This window comes from Pollachius pollachius (genome assembly GCF_949987615.1).
Source record: "Pollachius pollachius genome assembly, chromosome: 6".
Classification (NCBI taxonomy): Eukaryota; Metazoa; Chordata; class Actinopteri; order Gadiformes; family Gadidae; genus Pollachius; species Pollachius pollachius.
In genome coordinates, this window is record NC_136939.1 from 9,663,902 (window position 1) to 9,681,010 (window position 17,109).

The 17,109-nt window shown below is 45.8% G+C and overlaps 1 protein-coding gene across 1 annotated transcript in view; it reads left to right on the forward strand.

The window, feature by feature from the left end:
- The window catches only part of uvrag (UV radiation resistance associated gene), a 73,243-nt gene that overhangs the window by 38,199 nt on the left and 17,935 nt on the right, over positions 1 to 17,109 (forward strand). The window contains exon 13 of the mRNA XM_079737779.1: positions 4,884 to 4,959. Within this exon, the coding sequence (XP_079593905.1) occupies positions 4,884 to 4,959 (76 nt within the window). The remainder of the gene's footprint in view (positions 1 to 4,883; positions 4,960 to 17,109) is intronic.

Here is a 17,109-nt window from a genome sequence, read left to right on the forward strand (position 1 = left end):
CTTGAGAAAACTGCTTCCTCCTTTTAACTAGGAACTCGGCCTTTGATATGTGCAGCTTGTCTGTGAAGGCGAGAAAGGGAATGTCTAGCTCCAATGGTTAAGTGGCAGGCAGACTAGGTCTGTCTTGTTATGACAACACAGAGACACGGAGGTTTCTGTCAGGTACTTAGATTTATTTTTACGATGCACTCCAAGTTCTCTCTTGTGGAACTACCCTTATTAATTACATATTTTTGTGTCTACACGCAAATCCCGGCATGGCGTGCTATGCATCGCTTTAAAATCATACAGTAGGGGGGCTGATATGGTATAAAAATACACACCCCCACACACACACACATGCACACAAGGGGATTTCTTTATGAGGAGGATGTGTGTGACAGATGTACTTTTGCTTCCAAACCCGCTGCTGTTTTTTTAATCGTTTCGCGTCCGGCAGTATTGAGAGCTAAAGCGTCGGCTAAACGAAAGCACACTTCAGGGTTGCATATTCAAGTCTCTGGATGCATGGATGCAAATGTGGACCCTCCAGTGTAGAGAGAGAAGGAGAGAGACAGTGGGACAAATTAAATGAACTAGCAAAGCTGTGTGTTTGAGTCCATATGTTTCGCCCTGCTCAGTGAAGATTTTTCTTGAGTAGAAAAATAAAAGCATTCTGCAGGTTTTATCGCAACCTTCAAATAAAACAAGTAAACATGGACAAATACTTGATGAAATTGTCTTTACAATCATAAAAGAAAATGCAGCTCGAAGTATCAAATTGAGTTTTAGTCGTCAAATCTGTAGACATGTGACTGAAAACTGTAGGGACTGATATTCCCTTACTAGTCTGTAGACCTGGGACTGGTGCTGCCTCTCTCTCCCTTATTAGTCTGGAGACATTGGATTTACTTGCCTGGCAGCCTCCTCTAGTGTCAGGCTAAACCCATCTATGTGTACTGCACGCATATTTATCTCTCTTTTCTCTCTCAGTCTACATTTGATCCTCTCCTCTTCTGCACTCCACTGTGTTTCTAATCCTCGAGCACACCATTTTGTTTGTTGTCATCACCGTTGTTTGTTGTTGTTATCAATTAGTCTGTTTGTTGTTCATGCGTCCTGTTCTCCCAGAGTTCAAGTCTTGGACATGTGAGCATTTGGCCCTCTGTCCTTCCTCACTGACGCCCTTTTCAGCTGCTCCCTCACAGAGTACATACATACATATAGTACAAGGCTGGCCTCTCTGTCCTACAGAATAATGCTTTGTCCCCCACCACACACGCGCACACGCGCACACACGCCAAATCCCACTGTTGCCTCTGCTTCCTCTCCCTGATCCTCCCTGCTGGTGGGTAATAATATATTTGACTTTACTCGACGTCCCAGAGAGGAATTCCTCGTGTTTTGTGAACCAGGGTCCCACCAGTGTGATTTCAGACGCATCGGACAGGGGTCATTAATCACCTCACCATGACGGAGCTAGTGTGTGTGTGTGTGTGTGTGTGTATATGTATTTGTGTGTTTTTATACACCCACGCCTATATTGAGTATATATGTCTGCGTGTGAAAGTGTGTTCAGCCTTGTGCATGATGTTCAGCAAACTACTGATTCTTGATGTAAGCGATATTGGGTTTCAGAAAGTAGGGGGGGTTGTTGTGTGTTGGGTTTGTCTCTCCCTTCGTTGTTGGTCATGTGCTGGTCCAAGGCAGTGACCTCAGGCATGTCCTTTCTTTTCATTTTCCTTTGGGACCCCGGCTGCCATTCAGGGACACGCCTAGCTACGAGATGTCCCACTGTGTGGCCACTCGGCCACATACAGGGGGGCGAGCTGCCCTGTGGAGCGGTTGAACAACACACAGCAGGATGGTGATGATGAAATATCGCTTTGGGGAGGGGGGCGGGCGAGGGGGGAGGGACTACAAGGGTGATTTGGAATAATTACCTGCTCAACCCCGTTTTCAGCAGTGCACTCTTAATGCAGCGTGGGGTTAATGAAATACATAATCGGTCACCGATAAACCCAACCGTCTACGTACTGGCAATGTTCCCGGCTGACTTCAGAGACTGATCTTTTGAGGCAGTTGTGTGTTCTCTATGGTATGCCCCCAGCATCTCCCTCTCTCTCTCTCCCTCCCTCCCACCCTCTCTTCCTCGCTCCCTCCCTCCCTCCCTCCCTCTCTTCCTCCCTCACCCCTCCCTCTCTTCCTCCCTCCCACCCTCCCTCTCTTCCTCCCTCCCACCCTCCCTCCCTCCCTCCCTTTCTTCCTCCCTCCCTCCCTCTCTTCCTCTCCCTCACTCCCTCTCTTCCTCCCTTCCCCCTCCCTCTCTTCCTCCCTCCCTCCCTCTCTTCCTCGCGCTCTCCCTCCCTCTCTTCCTCCCTCTCTTCCTCCCTCCCTCCCTCCCTCCCTCTCTTCCTCCCTCCCTCCCTCTCCTCCTACCTCCCTCCCTCCCTCCCTCCCTCCCTCCCTCTCTTCATCCCTCCCTCCCTCCCTCCCTCCCTCCCTCCCTCTCTTCCTCCCTCCCTCTCTCCCTTCCTCCCTCCTTCTCTTCCTCCCTCTCTCCCTCCCTCCCTCCCTCTCTTCCTCCCTCCCTCCCTCTCCTCCTCCCTCCCTCCCTCCCACCCACCCTCCCTCCCTCACTCCCTCCCTCACTCCCTCTCTTCCTCCCTCCGTCCCTCTCTTCCTCCCGCTCTCCCTCCCTCTCTTCCTCCCGCTCTCCCTCCCTCTCTTCCTCCCTCTCTTCCTCCCTCCCTCCCTCTCCTCCTCCCTCCCTCCCTCTCTTCCTCCCTCCCTCCCTCCCTCCCTCTCTTCCCTCCCTCTCTTCCTTCCTCCCTCTCTCCCTCCCTCCCTCCCTCTCTTCCTCCCTCCCTCCCTACCTCCCTCCCTCCCTCTCTTCCTCCCTCCCTCCCTCCCTCCACTCCACTCCACTCCAGCACCTGCGGGTCGCTCTGAGTGAGAGGTGAGGAACACCACGTCTGCTCTGACGTGGGATTAATGGACGAGTGACCCCAGGGGAACAGACCACGCACACGCTTCACGCACACATTTCACATGCACACACCCTTCACTTAATATGCACACACACAACGCGCTACACATGCAGACACTGGGTACTCACACCACACATGTTCAACACACAGCAAACACACAGATACCACATAAGATACACGCACACCCAAAGGAAGGAGATTTGCCAGATGCGCACATGCTTCAGCACACATACCTGTACACACACATACAAACACAGATCACATACACACACATGCGGACCTCGCCATGTGTGTGCGTCGGGTCTTACAGCTGTGTAGCAGAGCGGCACCTGTTGTGCAGACTTTTCACACACCATGTACTCTCACTCGCCCAGCCCATCGATTGCTTAAGTGCTTTTTAGTCGGTTCAATGTGGTTCTATGCGTAATTCTTTCCATCTCTATTTCGGAAATTGCCCATGAACGGTTTGAAAATGGAAATTATTTGATTTAAGCATAACACTAACCCCAGATATGCATGCATAGTTCAGTTCATTAGAACAATGTGTTTTCAAAGAAAATATGGTGTCAGGTATTGAGACACGGTATGGTAGTTGTTGGAGGAAAACATTAAAGGGCCGTAAAAAAAAAAGAACATAATGTGGACTTAGAAGTGATGGAGCAACATCTGCACATCTGTGTATTCTGTCTTGTGTGACAACAGCGACAGCTGAAAAAAAACAGTACACGTTAGGCTTTGATATTTAATTCACTTTAGGAAAAGAGGAATTTGACCATTCACAATGATTCCTGGATCCTCAACTATCACCAGAAGCCTCAAAGCTTGGGTGTGTGTGTGTGGGTGTGGGTGCGCGCGCACCTCTATGCGTGCGTGCGTTCGGCTCTGTGTGTGCGTGCGTGCACCAAGGCACACAGGTTCTTGTACATGCCTGTCAGCCCAGAGGCGAGTCCAGGCTGTGAGGCTGCGCTCCCAGTGCTCTCCCCGCTGTGGGAGATCAGCAGACATAAGCGCATAATGACAGGAAGAGAGGCCAGCCTTTAGCCCTTGGTAGAGGACTCTGTTTTTTTTTTCTTTCCTCTCTCCCACCACTCAGAACGTCAGCATTCCTCCAGCACCCGAGGCTATCAATCTCCTCCGTCCACAAGCTCTCCCATGTTTAGGCCAAGGGGGGGGGGGGTTGTTTGAGGCGCCCAAATCATCACTCCCAACTAAGACGTCTGAGTGGCGTAAATGACCCTCTCCAAGCCACGCCGAGAGGGAGAGAAAGTTCTTTTCGTTTTCACAATGTGATTTGGGTGGACAGTTTATTTTTTTCGAGAGCCTCCCAATCTTGTTTAATATTTCAGTTTAACAAGAGCAGGGGCGTTAGGGGGATCCTTGTGAGGTATGCTCACAGAATGTAACGGGACCCTCCTCACACACACACACACACACACACACACACACACACACACACACACACACACACACACACACACACACACACACACACACACACACACACACACCCAACCAACCACCTGTATACGTTACCGACATTACACACAGCTGGTCATAGGGAACCAAGACAATCGCCAAAAGATCATTGCCCGATGAAAGAAACAAAAGTAAAGTGTAATGAACGCCAGAACCCTCCCACCCCCCCTTATGGATCTTACCATTGAATCCATGATCCAGGCTCCGTGTTCTGCAGGCTTTCTTCATTGTGTTCCTCCACACTGGGCTCGGTGGGGCTATGAGAGCTTCTCTACCGGGAAGGTTGTTTGCTGGTTGATACAACACATCAATAATGGTTGACTTTCTCTTTCTTCCTGCTCTCCTCCGGCCGTCGTGCTCCTAGTAGTGGATTAGGGGGATTGAAAACCAGTTGTTGTTCGACCACCGCCCGCTCACCCTGTTCTCCATCCTCCACAGGTTCCCTTTGTACCCCAGAGGAGAGCGCTTCCACTTTGAATACGCCGTGTACCTGCTCAACAAGAACATCGCCCAGGTGATCAAACAAACACACACAGACGCACACGCAGGCACGAGCAGGCGCACGCATGAACACAGGCACACGGACACACACACACACACACACACACACACACACACACACACACACACACACACACACACACACACACACACACACTGAAAGCCCACAGGGGTTTCCGCATGGCCCGAAAAAACAAGTGTAAATTCATTTTCCCAAATTCAAGGGTATCCAGTACAAGGTGTGAAGAGCAGAATGTGCCGTAGAGGTCTGGATTTCATACACGCCGGTGGCCTCTGTGCACATTCTATAGGAGTCGGGGGTATCTAGTGCTCTGAGTAAATAAACGTGGGTCTACTGTGAAAGATCAGATTTAATACAGAAAAGATGTAGGAGGCTACCCACACGTGGACACACTCATCCATATATGCAGCAGTCATATGGCCGAGGCAAATAACAGCATTCAACACCCACTGTCAAGCAGGAAGAGACTTATTATAATGCAAGTCAAAGGGACAATGACTGTATGTGCAAATGCCAACAACGTGTAGATATTGAGTCGTATAAACAACAAAAAACTTGTTCCACGGTCGGGTGCAGTTGCCTTCCGTTATGGATTGGAGGGTTTAACTTTTATCCCATCTCTGGCTTATTCCCTTTCCCTTGGAATTCAACCCTCTCTCTCGCTCATGCTGTCTCCCTCAAACACACTTCAGGGTAGGTTTGAACTCCTGACCCAGCCGTACTTATTAAAGTGGCTCTAATGTGTTGACCTGGGTAACTCCCTGCCATCCTCCTCCAGTCATTTACAATTGACTTCTATCTCCTGTGCATTCCAACCCCCTGTCTCCCACTGCCCCGGCAGGGAAACTAGGGACTGATGGGAATTAAACTGGCCAATTAAGGGCTGGCAGGTGGCAGGCCTCAAACTGCTTCTCGTTGGGAGGTTTGGAAAGAAAGGGTTTAAACCGAGACCGACAACAGCTCGCCAAAACGTCGGACCTACGGCCTTGCGCTCGCTGCCGTCCAAAATCAAGAAAGCGAGGTGGATGAGCAAACATTTTGGAAGTCAAAGGAAAATAAGCTCTTACTATAACAACGAAAATCTGAAGCGTAATGGGGGCCGTTGTGTATAATTTGTCACATTTTTCAGTATTTTTTCCCGACCATCCTTTTTTTTTCTTCACGCATCATAAATCCAAAGAAAGCTATTTCTTCACGCTTTTCTTTCTAGTGCGGTGCGTTTTAGTCTGGCACACTTTACCCAGTAGTACGGGAGGTCCCGTTTGATTTGACCCTACTCCTGGTCACTTTCAGCGCTGCGTCGTCAGAGGTGAGGCGGTGGTCCTCCGCAGTGGCTGCTGTTGTTTGATTTATTTTACTGTATTGTTGGAACTGTCCAGCGTCATACACACATGTTAAGTGCTCACACATGTTCTCAGATGTGTGCGTATGCAAAAAGTTATACGTAACGATCCTTAGGACCTGGCAAACGTCCATACTGACACTCCGACATTTTAATTCCCCCCCTGCCCCATCCCTTCTAACAGTTAAGTGGAATGCTCTCGGCCGTTAAATAAAGTTTTATATATATATATATATATAAACGCAAAAAGGGAGCTCTAAGCAGACTCGTCATGGAAAACCGCTGGGAATATGTTATAGCATTCCTTAGTATGTTCCATGTTCTGCATGAGAATATGCGAATGAGCACAGGTAGAGGACTTTGTTGTGTGCATCTCTGTAAGGAATAAATCCTATTAGCCAAACCAAAAGCTAAATAAATTGACCCGGTATGTCGGGCACTCGACTGGAAACAAGAAACCAGAGACCCACCCCCTTTCATCTCTTAAAAAATAAAAGATGTTTTGTGATCAATACTATACACAATATAAGAATAAAAGAAAAGGCTTTCAAGGCCGAAAATTGTCTATGGTATTTTTTAATAAGAAATACAATGCTGCATTCTTAGCAGGCAGGGACAGGACTTGCTTTTCAAAGCTCATTCTGATGCCTTCCATGTGGGCTGGATAGATGCTCGTTAAAGATGGGTTACCGGGACGACTCTAAAGCAGTGTGACCAGCCACATGAACCGTCCGTCTCCAGATGATAATGATGGCATATTGTGAGCATTGTTCCAAAAATGGCAGAAGTGCTGAACACGTCGGAATCGATACAGCAGAGCCAATTATCGCCGAGAGCTTTGGCAACCCCTCCGGTGGTGGATCAGGCGCACCGCAAACAAATCAAACACTCCTGTGTGTCCAATCAGACATCACATCCCACATGTTCAGGTTTTAGGAGTCAAAGGCCGGGAAATGCGTGAGGATACGCACCACTGCCATGTTACATCTGATTTCCTCCCTCCTCGAAATCGAATTGGGGTTTCCTTAACCTTGTCATTCCCCGCTTTTTTATCAGGATGCTTTGTCTCCCTCCCATTGCCTTGACCACGGAATGGTTCTTGTTAATTGAATGAAGAGTTTACGGTTGCTTGCTAACCGCCATGCATACCAACATTTAGCCACTTTCTTCTACAACTCATATAATTGACTCATGGACAGTGTTTGGAGTTTTTTTTTTGTTATTGTGGTTAACTGAAAACGTTAATCTCTTGAACGTGCTCCTTTGGTTAAGACTAGGCTGGTCATCTTGCAGCGGCGTAGGTAGTTGAAGAAGGGCCGCAGAAGTGCTACAGCGAGACAAATGGCTCCCCGTACAGAAAGCGCTGGTCTGGCTGGCTAGTTACCTCAGCTGGCGGGCTGACAGGCTGGGTCCAGCACCGGCTGGAAACCTGGGTGGGAGAAAGGAGCCGGCAGTCTCTCGCTGGCTAGACTGTCTTTGATGTGAGCGGTACAAGGAGAGCTGGGAAGGCACAACGACGGCAGCAAAAGGCTCCTCCTTTGATGTGACCCAAGCAAAACACTGCTTATTTTATGAGGTTCGGGGGGGTTTGCTCTGTGGAGAGACTATTGAGGGGTACCGTTGATGATAAATAAAAGGGTGAACTTTTAATTATTTTGTATGATATCAAGAATCCTCAAAGATTGTGCAAGTGTAACTAAAAAAAACATAGCTTTTATCTCTGAACCAGCACCAGAATTCTACTCAAATCCATTGCAACTACGTGCATCAGATGGGTCTTAATCTAGTTAAGCGGGTGGCCCCTGCCCCTGCTCGCTCCCTGCCCTTCAAACATGAGCCCCCACGGACCAGACCATGTTACTAGCAGTCCTCTTCGCAGGGGGGCACAGATGCCAAAACCACAACCTTTGCATTTACAACACACAAATGAGTTGTAGTTGTTGAGACTGCGCATAAGGAAAAACAAGAGGCCTCTCCTCTAGAAGCCTGCCAGGTGTCGTGTTCAATCACTCATCCACCAGGCTAGTGGGTGGTTAAACACGCTTGTGGCCCTGGCTACAAGGCTTTATGAGTTGATGTTGGAGGCGAAAACAATTAGTTTTCATTGAGTAACCCTGCGGGTTAGTAATTGTGTAGGATGTCCATTACTGGTAATTAAAACCACAAAGGTTAACGCAAGCGGCGGAGGCCTCCTTCTGTGAATCCCGATGGCCTTGCTTGTAGCTACTTTGTCTCAAATATGGTTATTGCACATGTACACAATGCTCTGCAGGCACACTGCCATCTCAGTGGTTTTTAGCATACGACAACGTGCCATGGGCTATTAAATGTGGCAACTGTGGCTCCATAAAACAAGGCTGTGACTCATGGGGAGGCCCACTGCGTTGAATAGCTGCTGGAGGTGGCAGTATGTGGAACACTAGCTGGCGGGGCCGTTCTGGAAAAGAGCACTTGTGAGAGGTGGGAGGGGCATGATGTAGACATACAAATACAAATATTAGTTGATTCAATTTAATTTGGTATATGGAGAGCCATGCAAGTGATGAGAATCCTAAATTGTATTTTATTGTACTGATATTAGCCTGACTTTCATTCTCTGCTACTTCTCTGTTTTCCCGTTTCTTTTCTCGATGGTGTTTGAAATCCCATGTTATTGATATAACCTCTCTTCCCCCCCGACAACGATTCCTTGCGGATCCTAACAATCTGCAAGGACTGTGAGAGGACACAGTCTTCCAACAATAGGACTGTGAGAAGGCTGAGCCCAGTGTGTCCATTATCTCCTGTGATTGTCCTTCAATAGTAACCATATGTGGCAGACACAAGGCACAGAGAAGAGGAACACTATGGGGCTATTGCTCCACCAAAACCTCTGTGGAACACAAAAGCCATGGCTAGTGGAGTCAAGGACTTTAATAGGCCCCGGAGACCATTATTTTCAATGGTCTTATAATGGTTTTTGAGTTTTCAATGTTTTTGCAGATATGTTGATATTGAGATAGTGAATTCCATGTGGACTATAGTAGAGATTGACATATTGTCAGAAGAAAAAAGGAATTAAGAATATTAGCCCCATTTGTGCAGGTTCTGTTCTTCCAGGGTCAATATTGTACTTGACAATTGTCCCGATCATTTCCTCCATCAACATTGATATGTATATAGAACATCCAAAAGGAGACACATTGTTATGGGTCACCTCACCTCATCATGGCTACCTGCCTAGCAATACTGGGTTCTCTGGAGCTCAGCAGGGCTGGTCCTGAGCCATCTGTGGCTTGGAGACATGTGTGCTTGTAGAGGTTTTGGAGGGCCAGTAGGGGGTGCTCATCCCTCTGACCTCGGTAATATCCACAAGGCCCCTGGGACAGGAGAGAGACAGGGAATATGTCCTGTCAAAGAGAGACGTCTTTCGGAAGAGAAGTTAAGCCGATGTCCTGACTCACTGTGGTCACTAAAGATCCCACAACACTCATCGCAAGAGTAGGGGAGTCTTACCCCAGTGTCCTGCCTCTTGTACTAACATGTCCCCCTAAGCATCGTCTGCTCTCTGATTGAATAGTTTCATCATTTCTCCCCTCCACCGTGATAGGCAGTGTGTGGTTAGAGTTCTGGCGCATACTGGCAGGTGGCTGGTACTCTGTGAGGTTTACCTAACCCCCCTCCAAACACACACACACACACAAACACACACACACACACACACACACACACACACACACACACACACACAGAAAGGTGCTTTTTGTCTCTTGAATATTGCAGTTAATATTCTTCTTATTTTTAAAGCATCAATATGTATTTTTTAGATCCTTGATTAGAACCCTTGTATAATTTCCAGTGCAGTGCTAAGTGTGCAGGCTATAGAGCTTGGCAAAGGTTGGTATGAGAGTAAATATAAATCGATACCAGAAATAAAGCAGAACTTACAAACAACAAGGGAGGGTGTCCTGCCAAGCAGGTTTTCCTTTCTTTTTTTTTCTTTCCAAGGATCTTTCTGAGAAGTGGCCCACTTTTAGAAATGACTATTCCAAATTCCCCCTAGAATCATCCTGTGTCTCTTGGTTCGTCTGGGCCAGGGCTTGCGGTCCATGACTCAACCCTGAAAACAGTCCAGGGAACAGGCCAGAAAAAGAAGGGAAGAAATGGCTGTTGCGTCTCCAGTTTTTTCGCCCTAAACAACAACACACCTCCTCATGGCCAAGTGCCTCTGCCTAAACCGTGCCCTAACAAACAAGTCCTGTGTTCGGCAATCACAATACATCCCTCTGTGTGTTGTTTGTTTATCTGAACCCTGGACCATGGTTCCTCTGGTCACAGCTTCTAAGACTACCCCAAGACAGCCAAACCTGGAAGGGATCAGGCCTGCACAGCCGTCCCACTAACCGTCTTCATCCTTCCACGGAGGCAACATCCCTTTTCCATTTACCGTCCAGGAACCCTATATGTTAAAAAACATAATGGATGAGACGGAGAGGGGGGGGGGGGGGGAAGGGAGAGGAGTCCCTTCGTCAACATGCTAGAAAAAAGTGAGCATTTGCCTCTCACAGGAAGAGCGGAAAGGACGAATGAGGGAACGAGGTTCCGTCGAGGCCTTAAGCGTGTCTGTTTTTGTTTTAGCGTGTTAAAATACCGCCCTAAGCTAAAAGCTCCAAGTGTCAGCTTCCATATGGCAACAAGTAGAACATGTAATCGTCCCCTCACATCTACTACAAGGTGGGTTGTGGACCTGGACACAACACAATGTGGTTCATGTTTGAATGCCATTAGGGTCCCGCTTACGCAACCGGGCCTCCACTCCCGACACCATAGTGTGCATTACGGTGTCTGTTAGTTTACTGTATTTATCACATTTCAAGCACAGGATTATTTCTGGCAGGGGGGTGACCGGGTTAAATAAATGGAAACACAGCCATACCGAGTCGGCCTTACTCGACTAACGGTTGTCTGGTTTCGACACATTTGACTGATTAATAGAAGAAGATGATCCTATTTGAGCTTCGTAGAAGATCGACTCGATCGGATGGATTATTTTCAAGTCCTAAGTTTTACTATAAAATGTACAGCATGCTTGTGGGATAATGATAAGACATAGTGTCTGCTACAGTAAGCTGCTCCATTAGATGGAGCAGTTTTTTGGCTTCACAGAGGACCTGGATGTACGGTATGTAGGTCTATTTTTCGGAGTACATGACGGCAAAGTCAATGTTGCCTTGAGAGGGGACTGGCTTGTATTATATATACATTGTAAATGCAAACTTTTTATACAGTGGTGATGTTAATATGTCAAATAACATAATTCAGTGCTAGTGTTCTTGTGTCACATCATACGGTACAACATACGGTGATCATTTGACTGTCTCATAACAAACACTGGTAATGTTGCTGTATCACATAACAGCAAACAGCAGAAATGTTGCTATATCACAAAACAGCAAACAGTGGTAATGTTTCTATATCACATAACGGCAAACAACGGTATTGTTGCTCGATCACATAACAAACAGTGGTAATATTGCTATTTGACATGCAACCACACCAATGTGCGTGTTATATATAATGAATATTATCTATTCATTTTCGTCATCCATTGCATCAATACCAGTTTATTTTGTTAAGTTACATCATAATGGTTTAACAGGTATGCAGGAATCTATTCATAGTTTTAAATTGGCATCCTTACCCCTTTCATTACCTCTAAATGCCATTCACCAATACCCATTACTGTGGTGCCAATGTTCTAAAGACATTTCACAGTAAGCAACATTTTGATGGTTGCTGGGTGATAAATTATAGGAAACAATGTCTTGAGACATGATCAGCTATGAAACCACCTGCAGCACATTTCTGTCCTGCTTGCTAATGCGGGTAAGATAATGGACAACGCATAGCAGAGGATAAGATGCTTCATTGGCCTGTTGTCCAATGACGCTGGCATTATAGCAGTCGAGAGAAAGTGCTATTCTTGTTTTGCTGTAAAAGGCGTTGGGAACAAGATCCCATTCATTTAGGAGTCTCACTATTACCAGTTAACTATTGACCCACGCCAGTTGCGACATACTCCTCATCCTGCCCATGGATTTCATAGCCTCTCAGACTGTCTGCTCCCGTTTTCCATCACAACCCTCTGTTGCTAGCGACACAATGTTTCCAGTGCCACTTATGGGCCCCACTCTTGGTGAAACCCGTTTACAACCAGAAGTGGGAGAACCCTTTAACATAGTGCCCATAAACTGATAATACAAGTCTAGTCGTTTTTGGGAATTCCTTGTGGTTCTGTGTGAGCCCAACGTTCGCCGCCACGCTTCCTTGCATGTTTTTTGTTTACCCTGTGTTTGTTACCCCTATTCACTGTTTGTTTCAAAAATGGATTCAAGGAAGGGGTAGCCTTGGGCTACTCAGGCTATTGGCCAGCAGTTATCAATCTTAAGAGAGTCTGTGACTGCACTCATGTCACTGCTGCGTGGCTTCCAGTTTAGTGCATGTGTACACAGCGGGCCTGTCAGTCTTCTGCCATTCAGCCCCAGAGACTTTATGGGAATTCCTCTGGACAGCCACCTTTGACTTTATGAAACACTTAAATTCATTTTATTGAATTTCCACGTTTTGGAGGTTGGTAGTTGGGGTTTTGTCTGTCACCGCAAAGAGGTACTGGGGAGCTAGTTCCCCCTTAATATATGGGTGGAAGCAACGACATGTGTGTGTGTGTGTGTGTGTGTGTGTGTGTGTGTGTGTGTGTGTGTCATTGGTTATTTGAGCCATGGACACTTTTTTCTGACTATTAGGAGGTCAAAATTGCATGATTGATTGTGACCCAGTATGTTGAAATACTTTTTATTTTAAATCATTTTCTAGGAATGTATTTATGTAAATTAATCAGTTGGCCATTTAAAATAAAATGGATATATAGATTGATATGCACGAGAAGTATGTTTAATACGTTCAAAACATATTTGTTCTTGGGTAGTTCTTATTGGTTGCTCCTTCCTTATGATAACAACCTAATTAGAATGTGTTTGTCAGTGCTTGTACAGCCTAAGAAAATGAGCATTGTCTGGTGCGTTGAGTGTCCAGGAATACTTGGCTGCTCCTCTTCATCATTGACTTAATAGCCGGGCTGCATTTTCCAGCTGTTTGGAATTTTGAGCCAGGGGCCTATTTGTTTGGAGTCAGCTCTACTGTGTCATAGACCACTGTTCGAAAGCCCACACAGAGCCCTTTAATATCCCTCCCAGTAACAGATAACCCTGCTTTCTCTCGTGCATCCTCTTCAAAAGGCAGGCCCATATAGTAATATCTAAAGACTGACGTGTAGAATAAGTGCCCGATGAATAGCGGGAAAGATGAAAGGCCTCCCGGCAGGTCATGACCGGGTAATTAAGATTATCTATCTCATCTTATCATAACTGTGTCATAATGTGTTAAAAGGGCAAAACCTACAACATATCATTGTTGAGTTCTGTTTCTCCCACGCGTGTACAGAAGAAATTGAATCGAGTCACAAAGACAAGATTTATTGAGCTGCTTAGCAGCTTTTTTGTTCTTTTCCTTTTGATGAGGGTCTGGCCGAGGTTAGCTCTGCTCCAACTCAAGCCATGTAAACCAGCAGAAGGACGGCTCCAAATATATTTTATGTCAGCTGTTTTGGCCAAACTGATTTTTCTTGTGAATTCATCAAAACGCTGGGTGCTGTCATACAGTTGTTCGAGGCAGAGCGGTTGCGTCATCGGCAAAGATATTTATTCTGCTTCAATGAAATGAAACAGCTCTTGGAATAAAACAATGCTGGCCCCATCTGGTCGAAAATATCAACCATCCTGGCTCGGAGTCACGTCTCCGCAGCACCCTCTCTGCTTTCAATGTGGATCTCGTTACGGCCTCTTGGGTCACCAATCGCCAGGCTTTTCATCTGACTTTACATGCGGACACACACACACACACACACACACACACACACACACACACACACACACACACACACACACACACACACACACACACACACACACACACACACACACACACACACTGACTGGCCTACAGAGCTCTTTGCCAGGACTCATCCCTCAAGAAAGAAGGAAAGTGATTTTCAGTCATTTATTTCTTCCTCCACAACGTTTAACTCAGTGCTGCTCTCAAAATGTCAGGCGCCCCCCCACCTCTCTCTTCGGTCAAGTAGGATCTCACCTCATTACGGGCGGGTGTCTCTTTATCAACCCTGATGTCAGTCTTCATTACCGCTGGCAGGGTGAGAGGATAAGAATGGCCGGCCAGAGGCCTCACTGTCATCTCACGGTGGTTAGTCGCTCTGCCATGGCCGGGCCCTCTTGGTTTTTTATTAATGAAGCGTCTGTGATGAGCGCCGGCCCCTTGTTCCTCGGCCCTGCATAATGGTTTCACGGTTATTGAAAGAGGAGGGGATAAGTGGCTAATGAAAGCAGCGGTTAAATAAACACAGGCTTGTGTTAAAAGGAAGCACATAGGGAGGGCTGTTTTCTTTATTTATTTTTGGACTCTTTTCTGGGCCTTTTTTTCAGTCTTTGAGAGTAATTGGAGTAGGCTGTGGTTCAGAATTAGAATAATCTTTGTTTTTAAAGGAAGGAGAATTTTGCAGTCCTACGGATATGGGTCTCGAACAAGGTAAGACATAACAAGGTGTGAAGAGAGGATGCAAATTTATATTATCTTAGCAGTTTGCTGGAAAGTATAGGTATGTTTGCGGTTGCTACAACACTTGCTCAGAATTATTTAAAGGTATTTATTTTTAGAGACGGCAAAAGGAGAGATAAGCATGGTGGCAACGGAACTCAAGCCATAAAACTTCTTGTCTAAAGATAATTATAAACTTTATCTTCAACCAACACACGCAACTCCATGAAATTAAGTCAGAAATTGTATAGCTAGCTACTATATAGTTTTAATGAACGCATACCATGAAAAAAAAACAGTGGCTCTTGATGTGAGGCGCATGTCACTGTTGACATTATCGCCATGGAAACCAGTAGTTTTAAGGTAAAACATGTCTGCGCCGGAATAATTAGCGCTCTCGCCTCTGCAGTAAGCCGAACAATGCCCAGTCTAAATATAAACCGAAGCACATGTGCTGTAATTATACAGCATTATGTCAACGCGTGTTCCATTTTACAGTGTTTGTCCTTTCGGCCACACTGCTGCAAGCTCACCCGTTCCACTAGATTGAAGGGAGTAAAGCGTCTTTCCTGAGCTGTGGGAAATCAGTGGCTGGAGAACCCCACCTCTCAGCAACCCTGCTATGAATTATGTGCCGCACCTCTGCCCGCAAGGGGGTCTGCTCTGTTCTCTACATGTGCCGCCATAACTCAGCTAATGCACCACCCTATCGTTATTATTGGATTTAGTCTGCTCGCAATGCAAACCTAACACTTGGGTCGTGGACATGTTGCGAAGTTTCAAAGATATTCACGGGTGAAAACTTTCTATGATTAATAAAGAAAGGTTGTTTATCTGGGTGTAAAAGGGTGTAATTTTACATTTCCAATTATATCTGTTAATGGTTTCACTGGTCCTTCCCCTGTTCTGTTTGGTTTTAATTCCACCACACTTTAACAAAAACATTACTAACAAAACACCCAAAAAATTGTTATGAGCTGTGATAGAAGTGTGGGGTATTTTTCCTTTCAATTTTCAATCAAACTAAGGATTTACTGGTTAGCTGTATATCAGTTGGATATTTCAAACACCCAGGACATTCACATGAATTGTGACTTCTAAAAAATAATTAATGTTTTCCCCTAATGGGAATTCAAAGTTGTACAATGATTTATTAGGCTAACTAGTGCCCCAAATGTATCAGCTGTGAATCCCCTAATTGTTACAGTATTTTTAGAAAATTCCCATTCCATATATACGTGGACAATTTCTTGTTCCCAGGTGGCCCATCTCCAACTCATTAAACTGTTATAAACCACACACGGAACCTCCCAATCCTTTCCTTGCGCTGAATTAATGGAACAATCTTGATATCTGTCCTAAGAATGCTGGGGAAATAGAGGAAGTCTCAATAGCGATTTATTTAGTTTTTCATTCATCATTCAATTTATCTATTTTCCCATGGCTTGCTTTGTTTCACCCCCTCCCCCCTAGAAAGGATTAGTTACGTTTTTCGATAATCCATTTAGACTTTTTTTTTTCTTAAAGAAAAAAATAGAGATGCACAAATCCGACTGAGGCGCTTGCCGTGGTGCTCCATGACGTAGGTAGATAAATTAATCTTCATAAGCCGGTCCACACCTCGCCTGCATCAGTGTCAGCTCAGGGAGAACCAATATAAAAGGGTTCTCTTGTCTGCCCATGCCGGGATTTGTTAGGCTGGATTTGCGGTGCAGTCTGGAATGGGGAATGTATTGTAAGGCTCACATTAAAATGTTTTGACTGTTGGCTGAGTCTGAGAAGAGATGAATAAAAAAAATGAAACTAATACTCTAAGATAGGCAAGCAAACTCTGAGCTTTGAGTTATTATTAAATATGTAGAGTTCCTAGGTTCAGACCAAAGTAAACTCGGGATGGCTTTTGATCTCAGAACATTTTGTCTCTTCGGAGATGAGGCCTTCTTGATTTGCTTCAGAAATTAATAATGCACACAGCATGGGAGTTTTGATCGTCCATCGTTTAGTGGTTGAAATATGATAGAAATTACATTGTGTTTCAGGAGACACACAACTGAAGTATTGCATGATAAACCATTGTACAGATTACCTTTTGATTCTCATCCATCATACGCGAATTCCTTCCTTCTTTGGATCAGTATTATTTCTGCAGCCAA